Source organism: Hetaerina americana, unplaced genomic scaffold, assembly GCF_022747635.1.
Source record: "Hetaerina americana unplaced genomic scaffold, ioHetAmer1.1.p SCAF_10, whole genome shotgun sequence".
Taxonomy (NCBI): domain Eukaryota; kingdom Metazoa; phylum Arthropoda; class Insecta; order Odonata; family Calopterygidae; genus Hetaerina; species Hetaerina americana.
The window spans coordinates 49,778,143-49,798,801 of record NW_027286070.1 but is presented as its reverse complement, the minus strand read 5'-3'; the positions used below and the strand labels follow the sequence as shown (position 1 = coordinate 49,798,801).

At 32.8% G+C, this 20,659-nt stretch overlaps 1 protein-coding gene across 1 annotated transcript in view; it reads right to left on the bottom strand.

The window, feature by feature from the left end:
- Nucleotides 1-284: 284 nt before the first annotated feature.
- Ptp36E (protein tyrosine phosphatase 36E) overlaps nt 285-20,659 on the bottom strand; it is a 309,100-nt gene continuing 288,725 nt past the window's right edge. Inside the window, exons 5-16 of the mRNA XM_071598635.1 lie at nt 18,713-19,030; nt 16,745-17,073; nt 15,796-15,931; nt 14,659-14,808; nt 14,036-14,135; nt 12,115-12,191; nt 10,272-10,403; nt 8,740-8,868; nt 7,470-7,657; nt 5,846-5,981; nt 3,264-3,794; nt 285-2,714 (exon numbers count right to left, since the gene is read on the bottom strand). Of these exons, the coding sequence (XP_071454736.1) occupies nt 3,699-3,794; nt 5,846-5,981; nt 7,470-7,657; nt 8,740-8,868; nt 10,272-10,403; nt 12,115-12,191; nt 14,036-14,135; nt 14,659-14,808; nt 15,796-15,931; nt 16,745-17,073; nt 18,713-19,030 (1,791 nt within the window). The 3' untranslated portion in view covers nt 285-2,714; nt 3,264-3,698. The remainder of the gene's footprint in view (nt 2,715-3,263; nt 3,795-5,845; nt 5,982-7,469; nt 7,658-8,739; nt 8,869-10,271; nt 10,404-12,114; nt 12,192-14,035; nt 14,136-14,658; nt 14,809-15,795; nt 15,932-16,744; nt 17,074-18,712; nt 19,031-20,659) is intronic.

Below are 20,659 nucleotides of genomic sequence, written 5' to 3'. Positions count from 1 at the left end.
AACAATCTTTTTAATTTTGATTTTCATTCCATGATCACAACGTATTTTAACATGTGCACATCACAGTGTAGGGACTGAAGCATTCAACTGTTACGTTTCTTTCGCGTGTCAGCTATATTTCACACTTGGTAGAGAGCATTGGTCTCCCAAAGGGCACCAGTCACTAACCTGGCCCAAATCACGGGAGAATATATGAGTTTCTCTAACTTTGTAACTGAACACATGCAATAGATATGTACACTAAGGTGGGGAAGGGTGGAACAGTAAAAGTCATAATAAAGGCTTAAAGTATTTTATTCCAAATACTTTTAAAAATATTTAGCTATGCCATTTTTTCATATAGTTCGAAAATACAGTGAATATGATCATTGATGGGGTGCAACTATACATTAAAACATCATATATCAGCTAATGAGATTGATCCGTGTGGTTTTCAAGAATAAATCTAAATATTCAGGCAAGCGAATTTCAGTTCTAAATGTAATAGAGAAACATTTTTTTAGTGATTCAGTCTGTGAATAGCAATGGTCAATAAAGATTAGAACCACATCATCTCTATTACTGTTATGAATGAAACTAAATACTTACACATAAAAACAAAAGAAACACTAATGAATGAACACATTTGATTTATGTAGGTACAACCTAGTTTTTCTTGAACACAATATACTTGATGCGCATAAATTAGGCATGCAATTTATTTCTCACCTACACAATTATTTAGCATGTAACTAGGAATGGTGGACCATGGCTTTAATTGGTCCAGGCATGCATACTTGTGTATGCTGACAAAAATATATAAATCTAATGACTACATAATTGTTACCACTCTAATGTATGATGAATAAATCACAGATATTTGTAATCTTTCATAAACTCTGTCTTGTGATGGAGCAGGCATAGATAGACCTGCTATAAAACACTTGGTTCATCAACATAAAAAAATTCAGGACAATCTTTGGTACATCAATTTTGGACATTTGTGGCAACATCACACTTTTTAATGGATAATGCAGAAGTCATAAGATCATGATGAAATACGGCAAACTAAAGTTACTTTTATCTGTACGTATAACTGTGATTTGTTACCCGTATAGCATACCTTTTTAAAAAATAAATCTACATCTTTAGGAAGTGAAAAAACTTAATAAAACAAACAAATATTATAGAATGTAGGATATTTAACAATCAGCATGACAAAAGTATACAATAAATCATATAATTTTGAACAAAAATCATGTTTAGCATTGGTGAAGTATGTTTTGAGGCTTGATCAACCGAATATGACTATTATTTTCAAGTTAACATTTTCTCAAAGATCATGAAAAGTTAAAATGTCTTATATTAAAAAGTTAATAACTGTGCCTAAGGCCCTTTCTGGTGTACAGAGTAATATGGTCATAAAGATATTGAGGCTTTATCAAATGAGATTCATTCTCTTCTGTGTCCCTCATTTAGAACACGGGTAGAGCACATGAGCAATTGACTGTTCCATCTATGGAATGAGAGGCATAGCCTTAAGACTGCTAAATGTTTGGTCAGAAAATTTTACATGATTTAGATATTCAAGCCTCTCTAATATGAGTACATTAGCTTCACCACCAAATTTTACCAAATACCTAACAGCTCAGACCCAATATGAATATATAAGTACTAAAATGATTGCAAAATTCAATATTTCCCATTGGGATTTCAATTTATGAACTTGCAAAAATTTATTTTTAATTATGAAGAATTATGAAAAGACATATAAATAAATTGACGCTAATTCTTTAAATATTAGGTAATTTAAAAATGTAAAAAGTGCTTTGGGTTTTTTCTCATATCTTTTGAAAAAGCTGAAAAATTTGCCATAGGTGTAATTTAATGGCATCATGTACATGAAGCCAAAAGGGAACTTACCATTGTATAAGTTCACTCTCATCACTTTCCATCAATGTAAAATGAAAGCCTTTCAAAATGTGCACCATGAATAGTAGTCATATAACTATGCATGCAATTTTTTCAGTACCTAATATTTTGCTCAATAATGCCATTGAATGTACTGTTTCTAATTTATCAGAAGCATATCAACAAACATTTTATAAAATAAATTTCCTTAATATCCCACTCATAATTTTAGTTCCACTGAGTGAGATGAAGTCTATAATTTCACCACAAACTAGAGCTCTGTGCTCTAAAAATCTTTTGAAATAGGTACAGCAAATCTCGTAATCAAGGACACAATCTTGAAATCACACCACATAGGTACTTCTTTAAAGAGTTTTTTTTGCAAAATCTTTTCTGATGATAACTACAATAAACACTTAAATAGCAACCTAAATCTCTGTTTGTGGACTGGATTATGATGATACCTTCAAAATTGGCACTGTAATCAGTATTGTACAATAACTGGGAATTGAGATCCAAATACGGTAATAATGGTGCAGTCAAGGGAGTATGGTTTGTTGGGAGCCTGCCCATAAAAAAATCACTTCTTCCCCACTTCCTTGTGAGAACACCTAAAGGAAGAGCACTATTTAGTCACTTGGCCCCTCTTCCCATGCTAGACTCAAAGTTAAGTGCCCATCAGAAACTCATCTTATTCATTTAGCTAAAAATAGACCCTCATGTCCATTCCACAATGCCTAATAATAGGCTGAAAATAGTAACCTCTTTCCTGAGTTTTCACTATACTTATCTTTTTCTATCATTTCCTCCACAGGCACCATGATCTGAAAAATCAACAAGAACAAGTGTTTTTATTTTAGTGTTTGAAATAGCACATTTTGCATTTGAAAGACTCATACTCAATGGAATGTTGATGACCCTTTTATCAATCTTTCATAACAAAAGAGAGATTTGTGGATATGAGCACTGAGTTTGTCACATCATATTAAATCACACTCAAAAAATTAAAAGCCTAATAAGTAACTCCATACAATTAAAAAATTAATTGACTACAATGTACAGTTTCCATACTAATACAACTAAGGTATGAATTAAAACAACCAAACTCCTCACACAATGCAATAAAAATGTACTAAGCCAAAGTGCTCAATAATAAAAACATACTTTCAAATATATTACAATTAAAAGTCACAATGTATTGTTAATTAAACTAGCTTAATGTTGTTGCAGTTATAAGATATGATGCAGCAATAAATTACCAGCAATAGCTTTAAATAAAATTTAGCTTTCTCAGTTTGCTGTTGCCATTGTTATAAAAGATGGAGGTGTGGATGGAATAGACTAAAAAAGGAGAGCATATGGGCTTAACTCACCACAGCCCATCTTGCTTCAGGAGGATCGATTTCAGCACTAGTGGCACCAAAAATGTGCAGCAGTGAATGGCACATCGAAGATTTAAGGTTGAGCGAAGAAAGAATGGAGCGCTCATTTGGCAGCATTACATATCAGCTTCGAGTCAAGCAGGGAGCACTTTTGATTTTCAACTTAACTGTCATCTGCTCTTTAGATGATTGGATTAGTTGCTCAAATGTCATATGCTTAGGCAAATAAGCAGCAGAATCACTAACATTCCTGCACACTCTTTACTTTTAAAATTGCACATTGTCTTTCCTTCAATCATCAAAACAAGCATTCCCAACTCATTCATTCAAACCAGCAGCCAATCACTCTATGCGTCTGCCAAAACCCTCAGAAAAAAACACAGCCTGTTCATTTCTTCTTCTTGCAAAAATTCCAGTCAAAGAGCCTTACTTCTTTTCTTTGCTTTCCTTGTGTGCAAGGTCTTTGTTGAGGTAGTGCAGGACATAGTGGAGGACTAGATCATAGCAGTATTTATACTCTGTCTGTTGACATAAAAATATTTGCATTATAAACAAACAAGGGAGCTAACAGCAATGGTCACAAATATAAAGGTGCATACATATGTGAAATTGAAATATGTTACCTCAGAAAATAGAGAACTAATACGTAGAATAGATTATAGATGAATAATTTAAGAGGAATATACAAATGAACTGCTCAGAAACATGGATTCATTGAGATCTTTGTTACACTCCCAAAAAGGTCCTTCAGTTAGTCAGTAAATATGTAGTCATTATGGGAGGTTATCCATACTTAGCATTCCTCAAAAGAAGGTGCAAATGATAGTATTTGTAGCCTTCTTTACAGACTTTGTAGCTACTCAAATGGCTGGTTACAATCAAATTGCATATAATCTACCGAATTGTGTCCATTCCCTACAAGGACAGAGTTGCCACCTGTGTAGGTACCTCCAGAACTGGTGTTGGCAATGGGCACAACCTCAGAGAAGGCTTTATCTCCAAGGTAGGCTACTCTTCATTGGAGGTGCCATGGGTTCCTCAGTTTAACATCCCACCCAATGGAGTGAATTCCACTTGAAAAACTTTATACACAGCACCCATTTAGGGGTTAGAATACCCAAAATAAATCTACAATTGTATGGCCATTGAACCTATGTACTGGCCTTTGATATGATGAGCATGAAACATAGCAGCCACTACATACAAAAGACATTTGTCATAGATAATAAGAGTTGTTTTTGTTGGTAATGAGAACACAAAATTTTATACCCCCCCGGGTTTAAATGGAATTAAAAATAATAAAGGGTTAAGAATTCAGATTATATAATAGCAGATATCACTTGAATGCCTGCTGTTAAATATTTTGGGTAGAATATTCTCTTCAGAGTAGCAATGTTCTATACAAAATAATAACTTCATTAATATGCCCTTTAACATTTGAACATTCATACGAGTATATATCTGTTTATGCATATACTAATCATTTCTCTTCTTAACTTTGTCTCTTTACCATTTATTGGACTCCTATGAATAGAGCATGGGTGACATTTTTGGAATACCCATTATGGGTGAGAGGAATTACACATCTTTGCATCTTTCCCTTTTAATTATATGTTTGATCTTAACTAAAGAAGTTTACACTACCCCAGCTGAAATTCTGATTTGTTCCTCTCTTGTCACTGATTTGCATATGCATTTTATTGAGAAAAACTCCCTTTTGGCATCAAAATAGTCCTATATGATAACTCTGACAATGAAAATTACTCATATGCTGATAGGTGTCTTTCTGAGATGCCAGTGGACATCTTCAATCTATGCTATAGGAGACACAAATGTCATGTATCCCAGATAAATCATGGTTCGTGGGTTACTTTGTACTTTACAAAAAGATATGTGAATTGGTTAAAGTAATAAACATAGTATAATGATTGAAATTCTTTGACTTGTGATGTATTTACCCTTCCTATTTTATTTTGCCACCAATGAGTCCATGTATAAAAAAGTAGACAATGATAAAAATATAGATTTAGAGTCACAAATACTTTATATTGCTGTAATTTCTATATTTTCCGGGAAAGAAGACACGATTGTCAAGTATACCATAGATCAAAAGTTTTTAACATATTGAATTTTAAGTTTCTGAGACTTCAGTTATTATATGTATATTTTGGAATTTTGGATATATCATTCACCTATTCAGCATAAATGGAAAATTTTCATTTTACGCGTTAACTCAATGTGAGCCATGTCATTGAGTATGAGGAGGTATGGGAAGCTACTGCAATTAAATAGTAATTTAATGAAAACAGGGAATGAAAGCAGCTAAAAATTATGTAACACCCATAACAGAAGTTATAATCAATGTCATATTAAGCCCTTGATCATATGGTGGGTACTTCAGGAAAATGAATAGATGTTACAGTTATCTCTATAGATTTGAAAAATTGAGCATCCAACTTAATTAAATAATGCAGAAATATGGAAGGATGGAGAGGACCTAACATTTGAAATAAGCCTAATCTTAAAGTAAATCTCACAAAAAACGTAGAGCATGCCTTTTTGATTTTGCTTACCATATTTTCTATAAGTTGGGGTCTATGCCGACGCACAGTTTTCACAGCCTGGAAGATGTCAACTTCACCATGTTGAACAACCTGTTCTATGCAAGCATTAGCTGCACAGTACACTCCACATCTGCTGCGTCCATCTCTAAACATTACAGAGAGCTCAATAAGTTTCCTGAGAAAATTTATGCAGTAGCACCTTCAATAACGCAATATCATTGGCCTAGAAATGTTTGACATCAACTGGCAGCAATAAAACATTTCTCATCATAAAAATAATAATTTATAATAGTTAAAAATTATTTTTCTAAGTTTTTGAAAGCATTTTTAATAGTTTATCCTTTATTGTATGCATCTTTAATGCTAAGCAGTGTGATAGAAATAATAAAAATAAGTATATAGCACAAGCATAGTATGAGTGTAAAATGCTGATATAAGGATGCCTACCTGGAAATAAAACAATCACAAGACTTTTTTCGTTCACTCCTTGCCATTATACTTTTCAGCAAATCATTGTTATTTGTATTTCTAAGTCTTTTTGCATTATAAAAGAATTTTTGCATTTATTTATCAGTTAAAGTTGTAGATGCTGAATGCCAAAAACATCAGCATATTCAAATTCAATTTTCATTTCCAGCAGCATCAAAAACCCTGTCACATACACTTGTACACATTTCATTTTTGCTTCTACCGTGCATGTTTATCATTGGCTACATAGACAAATTCGGAGTTCACTGGGTTTCTTGCATACTCGTGTAATTCAATATAGTTCTTAAAAACGAATTAGTGAAAAACACAAGGCTTCAAAGAAAAGTATTGCAAAATACTGAAGAAATAGGAAATTGTACTGCAAAATGAATGTACAATGAGTCAGAATGTTGAGTAAGGATTTGGAGGAACAGCTCTCGGTATTATTGGGGAAAGAGGAGCCCTTTAGGAAAAAAACTGCCTGTTAGCCCATCATTGAACAATAGCTAGTTGCATACATGTTCTTCTTTAGGTATCCATGAAAATGACTATGGTGTTACATGTACTGAACTGCAGCAATGCATTTGCTCTATATCAGTCATTCTTTTGTTGATGAAGTAATTTATAAGAATTTTCTCTAAATATTTGCTGTTTTTTGCCTTTGTCTCATTCATTAAAAGTACAAAGATTCAGTGATTGAAGAAAACAACATGTTGAGTTTTCAAAGAGAAAATTATGCTGATGACATCATATTAAATGTTACAATTGAAATGGTTAATTATATTTGTTATTAAATATTTTAAGTTATGATTATTTTTAAAAGATTGATCATCGCAAAGGAATATTTGTAAACTATTACGTATTTCTTTGCTTTCTGGATATCCATGGAGATTTTTGATCCCAGGAATGCTTATAGGCCACTCTTGGCTTTAGAGGGGCCTACATATCTACCAGAGATTATACAGCTCTCTTGCCTGAGCAGAACTTGAACCTATGGCCTTCTGCAGAATAGGGGGACAGCTGTTTTTCAATACTATCCTAATCAATAGGTGAAAATGCATTTTTTTCCACATTTAAAAAGTGAAACAATGTTATTAGCAGAATACCCACAACTCTAAACTGCATCCATGACAAAGAATATATATGTATATACATTAGTACTTACGGAGAAACTACAACAACAGGTCCATAATCTGTCCTCTGTCTCCATCTCTCAACCATGTTCATCAGCTCAACTAGAGAGTTAGTGGATGAAGGTACTTTATGTCCCAAAGGCCAACACATAAGCTGAAAGAGCTGCACTATTCTTGGAGGTGCCTTCACACCAGCCATCAGCTCTGTCAGTGAAACAATCTATTGAGATGAGTTGGATGAAAAAAACAATTATTGAAATAATAAAACTGGCAGAGGTGGGCAGGTACTTTTAGCATAAATAAGAGTCTATATGTAAAATGAGGATGACTAAAGCAAAATAACCCTGATGATGAGGTCAGGGATAATTTTACAATACCTACCTGTATTCACTCCAAGAGCTTGTTTGTTAAATAATGCTCTCACTCACTCAGCTAACAGAAAACCCTCACCACATATCTAAATTTTACATGAATTGATTTGAAAAGTAACCCAGATTTACCACTGAATTTAGAGAACTTTTAAATTGAGGTGTAGACATGAGAAATGGAGTCTAGGAATGAAAGTATTTGCAAGGTACACTGAAGTTTGCATTTGTCTACATTATATTCATAGGAAAATATTCAAAGTTTTCTCAAGAGTGCAATTTTATAACTCTTCTTGACTTTATAAGCATAATGTGATGAAAACCTGTCATATCTTAATAAAGTAATTAACCCTGGGTAGGTATGGCAGTACTTGATCTCACCGTTTCCTTATTGAATTCACAGCCAGCATGATGTGTATGGCCTTGTGGAGCCTTTCAGGGTTCTTAGTGATATTTTTATTTGAAAGGACTGAAATATTTAGGCTAGGGAAGAAAGCTAAAATTAGCAAAAATATTTTTTAAATAAAGGAGAACAATGAAAAGTGAGATCAAATTAGGTTGAGAAGGATGAAGATAGTAGGAAATTTTTAACTGTGGCATTGAAAAAATACACAAATCTATTAATAAAATACAGTGGAGTGTAAAGCTAAGTAACAGCTATTTGTCTCAGCTGACCCATAACTCCCTTCAACATATGATGCATTTCATTAGATATCCATTGGTAAGGAAAAAATAAATTCCATAAATTGTTTGCGGATGAGATTTATGATAATATACTTTGAATAAAGCAAGGGTTGCTCTTCACAAATATAAGGTGATAAGTGCCTCATAATGTTATTATAGGTATAGAACATACATCTAAAAATTCTAACGAAATTATTTTACAAACAATATCAGTACCATTTCAAATCAGTAAGACTAGGAACTATGCCTTTACCTTCTTATTGATGCGAAAAATCCATGATCGAATGTTTGGGTAATGATTATGAGAGACGTGGTCTATCGTAAAAACAGGTCCGTACTTCTTTGAATGACGTCCTTCAGGCCAAAAAGGTGGGTAAGGTTGCTGTTCAATTAGGAAGATAATGAAAATGAATGAATGAAATATTGTGGTATTTTATTAATCCTAAAAATGAGCTTAGAAGCTTATCATACATGTCATATTCAGCTAAAAAGACCTGCTCTTATTGATACTAAGAAAGGTTTGCAGATAAGTCTATACTGTGGCTATGATGAGGACTCTATGAAAGTAATATGTATAGGGTTACAATGAAAGTTGTAGAAGTCCAATCTTAAATTTGAGTTAGGATATTGAAATTCTTATTGCTCCTGTTGTCATAAAACTACTGATTTCTACTGATTAACCAGGCAATCAATGACACCTGGATTCACCAATGGGTCAATTGCTTTTGATCTTAGAAGCTTCAGATAGTCAGTGTTAGATAATTTTGCCAATGAAAAACACTGGAACAGACTGTATGCTATCATAAAGAGTTGGAACTATTATCAGTCTTTTAAATTGATATATATATATATATATATATATATATATATATATATATATATATATATATATATATATATATATATATATATATATATATTATTTGCAGAACCAACATTATGAATATTTACCATTAAAATTATTTATAAAAAAATCAAATGAATCTATGCAAGCTAATGAAAACTGACTGATGCAGAAAAAATCTAGATGTGGTCATGTAGTGATGCTGTCCCACTATATCAGGGTTACAACCCAGGTCAATGATACCAGATCAGGAAATTGACCTCATATGATAAATCTAAATACATGAGGAATAGGGGAAATCATTCAAAAGGTAAGGTTTATTACCATTATGATATAAAAATGATTGAGAGAGAATCAAAGCTTGTCCTGCAAATTGTAGATTACTGGCAAAAGCATGGCATCCTAATTTGTTCCCTAAAATTTATTTATTTTTCACTGCAATGCCAATCCAAAATTACTGTTGCAGTCCATGTTATGCAATATACACTTAGTGCTATTATTTCAGAGAAATCAGTGATGTAGAATCAATAAAATGAATGCTTGGGAAAATTCAAAGTTAGTTCTTTTCATCCATTGGCACAGAAAAATTACAGATCTGATGATACAATATATTAAAATAATAGCTGCAGGACAAAGGAATCCCAGTCAGTAAAAATAATTGATTCTGCTATGATTTCATCACTTGGCATTTATCCAAATGCTGCTGAATCGGAGCAAATTTTTGGCTTCAAAGAAACTCTATGATCTGATCATTAGGATTAATCTTAGTTTTAAAATATGATGTTACATAAGTATAAACACTTAATTAATAACAATACATTTTTTAGGTTTTGTGAATGTCTTTCACAATCAATGAAAACTGTGATGCACTGATATCATTTATATCATTCATAAATCTCACTTGATCATTTTTTATTGTGTTTAAATCAGGAACTACTTACCGAATTATGAGGTGGATTGCACAATACAACAACTGCACTGCATTCATAATCATACACCAAAGACCAGAACTCTCCTGATGTATTTTTCAATGGCCACTCGGTTACTATGTACTCTCGAGGCTTTGTATATCCCTGTAAATATAATTAATCAATAAAATATAAAGAAAGTTATAAATTCTCATTTGTATCAATCCTCAAGGAGGACTTCAATTTTTATTTGACATTATCTTGCTCCCTGGTAGCTACAAAGTACTAAAGTTTAAAAGCGCAGATAGAAATTATTCACATTCTGTGTTACCTCTCTGTTGGTCGCATTCTCTATTCACTCAAAGAGGTTCAAACTTGATTCTAAGTGCTCTTGGACAAGTTTGTTTGAGAGTTAACTAAATTAAGATGATCAGCCTTTTGAAACTTTATTATTCCCGAAGTATAAAATCCTGAAATTTATCTCACACTAATTGAAAAAGGAAAAATAGTCATTTTCAATGTCTCAAGTTTCTCCCTACACTAAACGTTTTAATCAGTTAGTCTGCATTACATATCTTTCTCTGTTAGTACCCTCCCCTCCCCAAATCCCAACAGAGATGATTTGATTTTTCTATCCTTAATAATTCAGAAATGTCATAAACACTGTGGAATAAGAGTTCCTTATATGAATCATCAAATTTCATTATGTAACTTCATAAAATCAAATTTTTTTAAAGAATTTCTAACCCTGATGGGTCTGAAACTGTTATTAATTGGCTCAGCAAATCTTTTCGTGCTGTTTCTTGGCTTTCAGCATCAGTTAAATTCATCATTTTGTTGCTTTACCTCATAAATTTTCCAGTTACAGATATAGTTCAAATTTCAAGTGAAGCATACTCTAAATTTCCATTCTAAACATTCTCAAATTTGAAGGTATTTATTGCAAAAAACATAATCTTGCCCTAAAACCAACATTTTGCAACCGTGACATTAGACCCAAGCAAATAGGATTTCTAACAATGAGTTAGCTATCATGGTCATGCATTCTTGTTATTTCCCATTTTATCCCAGAGTTTTTTCAAATTTAGTTTGACTATATTTGTGCACCCCATCTAAATTTGGCAGTCCAATGAATGCTTTTCCAATCATTTTGTTAGTATGAGGAGCATCTCATTATATATTAAATAGTTTCTTTTTATCAGTGTTTGAACTGATTGGTGTATTGCAACATGTTATCTAACATACCTAAAATTAAACTAAAAGACCATGATGAAAAAAATCCTTGTTTGATTTTTAACTTCTCACACTGGCCATGGGAGTTTGAGAAAATGTTCCCTACAATTTTTTCCTTTCTGTGATTGCTGCTGACAATTGTAGTATGGTAGTCAAACCATAAAGAATGTGGTATATCTCATCAATATTTATTTTGTTTTAAACTACATTTCCATTGATTAGAGGAAAATTCATGAAGTTAGATGAATGATAATTGTTCATCTCCAAGATACAATCTATAGCTTTCCAAATCCCATGAACACTCTTGGATTATAGCACAACTGAGATACAGCCCATAATGTGAACTTATCTGATAGGCTGGGGGAAATATTCAATGGATACAATTTACATGTACAAGTATATGTTAATGAATTCAGTTAATATTTCCTCTAGAAATTATATTCAATTATTGAATATATGCACATTAAATCTTATTTGATAAACTTACCTGACATTATTATTCTAGACCAAGCAATCTTTTTAGCTAGTTGAAAATTAAGTTTGATCAAATTTCATTCCTTTTTTTTTGGTATGACTCTCATATTACAAACTAAAATAAAATATAATCATGAAAGACAAATATAAATTCACTCATTTTACTCACATCAACAAAAACTGCATTAATGTAGTCCGTAAAATTATTACCCTGGAATGAGGTCAGGTATGGTCGGAAGTTGTCAGCTGAAATAAACACACTACTGTAAGAATTACACAAAAATATACTAGTGCCACAAAAATTAGCAAACTTATTTTGCTAATGTATGATATAAAGATAATCCAAGTGACATTAAATTAATCATGGATTAAGTTGACAAAACATTTTTTTATTGTGAGGTGGTTTCACTGGCTATCATGTTGTTTTATACGTGAAATGTTCACACAAATACTGTTATATTCTACATAAGCACAATAAATTCTGATCTATTTTGCAAAGCTACAGCTATAAACAACTTCTCCATGTACCTATATCTTCTATTCAAAGTTCTAATTTAAAAGAAGTACATTAACTGGGTACTCAATATATTGTGGGTAAATTTTTAAAATGTCCATTATTCAGACAAAGTAAGTATGCGTTAATACCAATAGCATATAATGTACTGATACTAGTGGGTATAATACATGAAATAGCATTTAGAACATTACTCCGTATCTTCTGCGAAACAACTCTAGCAAAATTTACAAAATCCTATTTAAAACTATGGATTTTAGTGTGATTAGCCTGAAGTTCCATAAAATAAATAAAAATGTCTCACATTCTTCCTGCCCTTTTCTATTCCACTTAAAATACTTTTACATTAGTATTAACATTGCATAGGCTTCCATAATTTTTCTCATTTTACTCTAACATTCAACTAATTTAAATTAGCTATTCCCCTTCAAACCAACTTTAGGATCAATAGCCATACCTTCTTTTATCTTTTGGATACCCTAATTCTTCATTTTCTCTGCTCTTCTATTGCTTGCTCTCATTACATTCATTCAGTGAATTCCTTCCTGATTACCTATTTATTGTATGTAATACTATTAATTCTAATTCCTTTGATACTTCAGCAGGTATCATTCTCCAAACAAAAGTGATATTATTTTTATGTATATGTACTTTGTACTAATGTATCATTTCACTCTTCACATTTCTAATTCACAGCATCAAGGCTCATTGATTTCTATACCTCTGCCAAAATAACATAAAATGAATGAATTAATAATCCCTTGTTTCATTTCAGTAGTTTCTATGATTCAAAATCAATTTTCATACTCGTTTAAAATATTAGAGTGTTTCCTCAACCCCCCAAAATCAACATTCAATTTTCAGAATGGGCCAGAAAAAGAAATTCACATTTGAGAGCATAACTTTTGTGTAATGAGGCTTCATGACAGGAACTCATTTTCTATTAGATCACTGACTTTGTTGAGTGCTATAGGCACAGGGCAATGAAAGCAATATTTAGCTTTTCACATAAGTTAATGTTTCATTTATATTATTAATTCATTGAGCTAGGCTTTTACTATATTATTTCTCAAATTAGCATTTCTTACTGGAAATGGGATTGATTTGTACCATAATCAGTTTTCCAAAGTGAAAGTTTGCTTCATTCAGTTGTAACCAGAAGTTATCCTCTGCTTCACACTAATTCATCGTTAAAGGTGTACATTATTTTTGTCCGGTACATGGATTATGTAAATGAAGGGATATCACCTTCTCCTCACTCTTTTCCCTCTAGCTCAACCAGAGGGAGTAAATACTAAAAATAGAGTTGAGTGATATTTCTGAGCAGGTACCATTAATCTGAGGGATCACAGGCTACGCAGGAAAGCATTTGACCTCATCTACCATGAACATGATTCCATGTGCCTTTGGGATCCACATAAGGTACTTTAATCCTCCCCTATCAAACTAGTTGATAAATATGTTGGTAGGTGTACAAGTAGCTTTTTTCCAGCCTTAACATGAATGATATTCCAGATTGATTGGGATTCAATGCACAATATTCTGATGTAAAAGCAGAAACTAGTAAAGAACTCACGAGGCACGATGAGGACATCTCGGTTCTTCTCTCTGTTGTCTCCTCTGTGACCTCCAGCACAATCTCCTATTGTAAACCTTGGAGTTTGTTTGCAGATTTGCTAATAAAGGATATATAAATATTTAATTCCTATATTTCATTCAAATTTTCACACATCTACAGCTAAATTAGCATGGCATATAAATGATATTAAACAGTTTTACTCCTAGAGTATTTACAATAGTATTATCATTAGAGTAACCATCATAACTCTAACAACATCAACTTAAAATGGCCATGGATATGGTGGTGTTGGAAATGAATAGATTGATAATAAAACCCTCACATTTTCCTTACCTTTGGTTGATAGGGAGTGAATAAAAACATGTACTGCAAAATGTTCAAATATTTAACTCCTCACATTTTTTGTGGATGTATTTATATAATTAGTGATTGTGTCATATATTTTTGAAGAGCAATATTTTTATGATACTAGTTTCATTCACAATATGTGACCAATTTATATCCTAAATACGTAAGTATATTAAAGCCTGTTATGCCTATTTTTCAAACCTACATAGTCAATATTTTTGACATAGCATAATGAAGGTGGTTGTAGTGATTTAAGTTGAAACAGCATATACCTGATATTCTCGTTGGTACTCGTTGATTTTTGTTGTAGCATTCTTCACAGATTTCTGCTTCAGACGAACTGATAACTCAGAGACAGGAAACCAAGAGTTACCGCATACCACACTTTCCTCAAGGGTATCATAGACAAACTTGTACTGGTCCTGTTGAATGTAATATGAAACAAATTTCATTAATACATGCATAAGCTTTGGCTTAGCTTTTAATCCCTAGACATCATCTAACAAAGGTCATGCTGCTCCATTAGCATAGAACTGAACCTTCATGGCTTTATACACAAGATTTATCAGAGGGTGCTTGGAAATAGGTGGAGGCAATGGTACTAAAAATATAAGGGATACCAAACTGCCAATCATGGATACAATGGAAACACATTTGAGAGTAATTATTTAAACATTAGATATTAATGAAATATGGCTTCCTTTGAATTTATAGGACATTATGACTTCATGCATGGAATTCCAAAGAGTTACGTTTGTGGGACCATCAAGATACATTCATAATAGATGTGTTCAGTCTCTAGCCCTTTATCAGATGTGATCAATATGAAACATTAAAAAATAATTGGAAAAGAAAATCCTCAAATGCACCATTTGATTTCTCAGAGAACAAAGCAAAATGATGCTGATCTAAGTAGTTTATCAGAACAAATTCAAGTTATCTTCTCATGAATGCCATTATCCAGGGTGTGAAAGGTCCTGTAATCAGTAATCCTATAGCATGCTTAAAAAAGATGACAGATTTACTTTTCAATGATTCATGGAATGACTTCATATTATGAGTGACTTTTATCTGTTGGCATGTTACCTTAAGTGAATGAGATAATATTTTCATGAATTATTGCATGGTATATCTTCTTAAAGTGGCATCAAATTTGCTAAATTCAGCATAATACACAGTTAAATAATAAGTTGAGAATAGTCTTTAATTTTTCATCAAGGTAATAGAGATATATCAGAATCACTATTGTTAATCCTAACATGTAGCATTAATTCTCTCAAATAACAGTAATAGCTCATCATAGATGTATATGGGTGTGTTTAAGGGAGTTTAAGAGCTTACTATCTGAAAGAAAATACTACACCATAGTAGGTAAATGAAGAAATTAAAGTTGCCTTCGGACATCTTACCAATGTTTCTATAAGCCCCTTGCGGGACTGGCGAAGTTTCTTGAGGTAGCCGAACACATCGAAGCAGTCTTCTTCCTCAGCAAGCTCTAGATTAGCATCAACTGCCAGATAAACTCCTGAGCGTCCCCCACCATCACTGATCATAGTTTTCATTATGACAAGAAGTACAAGAAAATATATTAAAGATTTGAAATAGATAAAGCAAAAGTTATGCAATGTCCTAATTAATTATTATTTACTAAAACTAAGCAGTATTTTTCTTTTGTTTCCTTGGTATATAGTTCAAGATTTTATGAATTTATTTTCCTCTTGGAGACAATGTAAAAACTCATGTTTATTTTCACTATGATTCAAATTTACTTAAGTGAAAATACAAGTGTGAGAATTTTGCATTGTATAAATCATTTACTTTGACTGTGCAAATACTTTTAACTCTGTAAAATTCCCAAATTTGTGCTCATGAACATCAGCAGGTGACTCTGCTAAAGTTGATCTTGTGGCATTTTGCAACAGTCTCTTTGGATTTGGTGGCATATTTAACTCGTACAATTCTGTATGAAATAAATGCTTCAATCAAGTCGGCTGAATTTCACCATTGCCATATTTGACTTACCCCTAGGGTCCCATGGATAAAATCCTAAATAGGAGCATTCACTATGCTAGTTGGTGAATATGAGGATGAATATTGTGCTTTTTATGACAAAATGTATTTTCATGTTTGTGCTAATCATATAATGTTTGAGTCATCATTTCCAGATAACTTACATAATTTTCAAGAGAAATTTAAGCATATGAATTCATAATTTAGGAAAAAATTTCATGAAATGTAAACAATAAAAAATTATCGGTATAATAATAAAAGAAAGATGCCCATCTCAGTATGCTGCAACCCAAAGGAAGAAAGTGATAACTTGGGAACGATTTGTTAAAAGATTGGATCCATGCTCACTTGCAGTGCACAATCACTGGACCATCCTGCACTGCTGGATGATTCTCCACTACTGCCCTCACTCTCCTCCTGAACTCGAGGATGGCATTGGAAAATGGACAAGTGTGACTGTGCCACTCCGTGTAATGGAACTGCAGGAGTCTCCTCTCTTCGATAAACTCTTCCTTGTCAGCGGGATCCTTCTTTGAGCTCCCTGCAACAGGTGATCCTGCAGAGGTCCCTGCTCCTGTTGATGACCCTGAGGCAGCCTCTCCAGCTTTATTCTCATTTCCACTAGGGCTTTCTGCATTCTTTTTATCACCATCACTAGTTCCTGCTGCAGAGGTTGACTGTTTTCCATTTGAAGCATTGGGGAACCAAATTAAATTCACATTATTATACCAATAAGTGAGCACAGTAAAACCAAAAAGAGAGTATAAATACTGCCATATTAAGTTAATTTAATTGAAATTAATGAAAAAATAATACATTATGAGGTAAGTTCATGGAATTAATGAGGAGGATGGATTCGACTCCAAATGATTTTTACTATTCCTGGAATAACATTGGCTCTATTTTAATTACTGTTTAAAGGTACATACTCATAATCATATGTAAATAAATTATTGTGTAAAATTTATGAAGCCTGTCAAAAATAATTTACAGTGGTGTAAACAGAGAAAATTATGATTGGAATATGTCACATCACCCAGCCATTTGCATGAACCACTATTATATGAAGGTATTGGGAGACTTCTGTATACTTCTCCTTATCGTTAATGTATGTGGAGACTTTGAAAAAAAAAGAAGTCAATTATGAACTCATTCCAGGGCAATACATGTTCATACACTGAACCAGTTGAAAAAGTGATACCGTGAATGGATTTAGCTTGTAAGGTATGGTGCCAATTGTGATTAAGGTGCACATTTTGGAGAGCATTTCTTTTATTTATAAAGGAAAGCCAATTCACATAAGAAATTTCACAAGATGATAGATTTATCTGGTGCTTTCCCGGCGTATTTGCTTGATGAAGTTTCCAGTTGGGCCAACATGGAACCCCTGACCCAGTGGAAGACCCAAGAAAACTTCATAAAAAATTATATATTTATGCATTTGGGTATTGAAAATTCAATTTAAACTTAAATAATTACTCCAAAAGGATATTACACAGAATTACAAGGATAAAAGGACAATTTTTCCTACACAAGGAGTCCATCAAGGAAAAAGAGGACTAATTTTGCCAATTGAGAGCTAGAACGGTGATGCTATAAATACAGTCACCTGGATGGCATTATACAAAAGACATGGTCAGCCCCAGCATAGGTAATTAGTAAAAAATTACTTCAGTATAAGGGTATGCACTGTATCTAAAGTATTCAGGAGTCAGAACTGATTAAATTTTAAATATTAATTGAATTTAGTGATTTAAAAAGTAATATTTAGAGAGGGAACCTTATATTTTTTAAGCTGTGGGCATCCTTTTTGGCTTGACTTGATGAGTGAAGCAAGAAGGGCCAGGAGTAGCAATAAACTTCTGGCTGACAATAATCACCAGATAATTTTGTGGCAGATATTTCCCATTTTCATCATCCTTTTTCACAGCTAGTGCAGGGCAATTGTCTTTATTTATAACACCACACCAGCAATCAATGCAAAAGTTGGTTTAGTAGGTAAGGGTTGAGGCCACCTTGCACTAAACCCTACTAGTGTGACATTCACAAAATCATGGTAGACTTAGTTCCTTTTCCTGTGCCACCAGAGATTTCCCAGGAAGAGTTAGTACTGAAAAAATGTCACTTCTTGGGTGAACCTGGAAACACTCTGCTCATTAGGCTAAAAGGTCAAATGATAATATATATATATATATATATATATATATATATATATATATATATATATATATATACTTGTATTCTTGTATTGATTGAATAGTATGGTTTTTTCAGAAAAAACAATGCCCTGGGACATTGAAATTTATTGATTCTCACATTCATTCCTGACGGTCCAGGAAGGGCCATGGGGTCAATGGGTTTGGCGCTTTTCCTCAACCGCAGCACGATGGTCCTGATGTGGAAGTTGGCCAGCTCCTCTTCGGCAGTCACAAGGACATTAATGTCTCCATAGTCCTCAGAGCGGCCGACCATCGCTGGCCAATACTGCACACACATGACACGGATGAAGTCGAAGGTCTTTGTAAGCATGACGATGCAAGATGCCCTTTCGCTCCATACCATGCGCCAGAAGTCATGGACTGTGTTCTCTGTCGGCCCCTGGGTCACTATATATGCATTGGGTTTTAGCAGGCTCTGTATAAGAAAAAATGCTAGTGTCAAAAACATCATGATATTGTAACCATGAATCTTATCTCCTTACTCTTCCACATAACTTCACTTTGCATTTTATATAAGAGTTTTTGAGAGTCAATGTTTTACCCTTTAACTACATTTTTCAAAAGAATTGAGTTTGTGAATATATATTACAGCAGTATTACAATGAGTCGGGCATTATTTGAAAGTATTAACTCAAGACATTATTATGTGTGACAAAAATACAGAGAATCAGAAAACATATAGAGAAATTGATATGATGATGACATATTCTGATGTGTTTTTAAGAATTTGTGCTTAGTAGAGTTAAAAGAATAGTACTGTCAAGTAAAAATCAAAAAATGATAATAAAGACCTAATAACATGAATGTAATGCTGAAGGGATAAAATTCACAATGTGGTTTCCCCACAAATTAACTGTGCCTAGAAAATTAAAGTGGATCTGTGAATACATTTCCTCTTATTTTTTTCACAAAAAACTATTTTCTTTGATTAACGATGTTTAATGGTATACACTACTTATTGCAATCTGGTAACATTAGTCCGGAAACAAGTATTATTTCAGTAAATCAAAAATGAATGCAGTGTAAACCTATAAAACAAAACCATGAGTGAAAATTAAAAACAAATTATTTTTCAATTTTCTTGAGTTTGAATTTTAGAGTGGAAATATGACTTCAATTAGGATAGCATAAATCCAAGACTCATTCTAGGAGTAAAGGAAATTGGTGAACTTTTATGTGGGTTGCCTTAACAATGTATCTTTATCTACTCAAATGCAATGAAATGCTATTTTGTATTCAGCATATGATTTTACGACCCACTGCAATTGCAATTAATTTAAATAAATTTATTGATCGTCAAAAATATATACCATATTCTCTTGGATTTTTTTAAAAGACTTTTGAAACGAAATTTATGTTGTGGAGACTCATGGTGAATTATCATTTTCTGTCTGATATGATAATCACTACCTTAACTCTGGAAGATTTTGATAGGCACTGTGCTTACAATGCATGGGGCTTGAAGGTTCCATGATGAAGATCATAGTTGCAATATATTAAAAATGAATGTATAAATAAATTTAAATATATATTTCAAAATATATTATCATGCAAGAATAGAAACTGGGGTTATACTTATGAATTTGTGAATATCTTTTATTTGTCTGCTAAAGCTGATTACTCAACTCCAAAGTTGCATATGCATTTGCATAAAAATTTTACTTCATGCTTGTATGTGTCATTGTTCCATGTGTCAACCTTTTGGCAATTCCCACTCGTTAGACATTTATTTCCGAGTGAATTACAAAAATTAAAATAGGAACGGCGTTCCCAAAAATAAGTGAAATTCAGAGAATGATAACCTGTAAGTTGATGACTTCTTTGTCATCATCAAAAGGCATTCACTATACTGGTGGTCTGAAAAGTTTCCGACCTAACAAAGACACAAGACATTTTTTCTGAAATTTCTGAGGTGGGAAACTTTTCAGACCATTCTCGTAGAAGAAATGTTTTTTCAACAGCAAAGCCATTCAAATATGCTAGTATTCATTCTCAATTTCCCCATAAATATAGGGAGAACGCAATGCTTGTAAATTTGAATGAC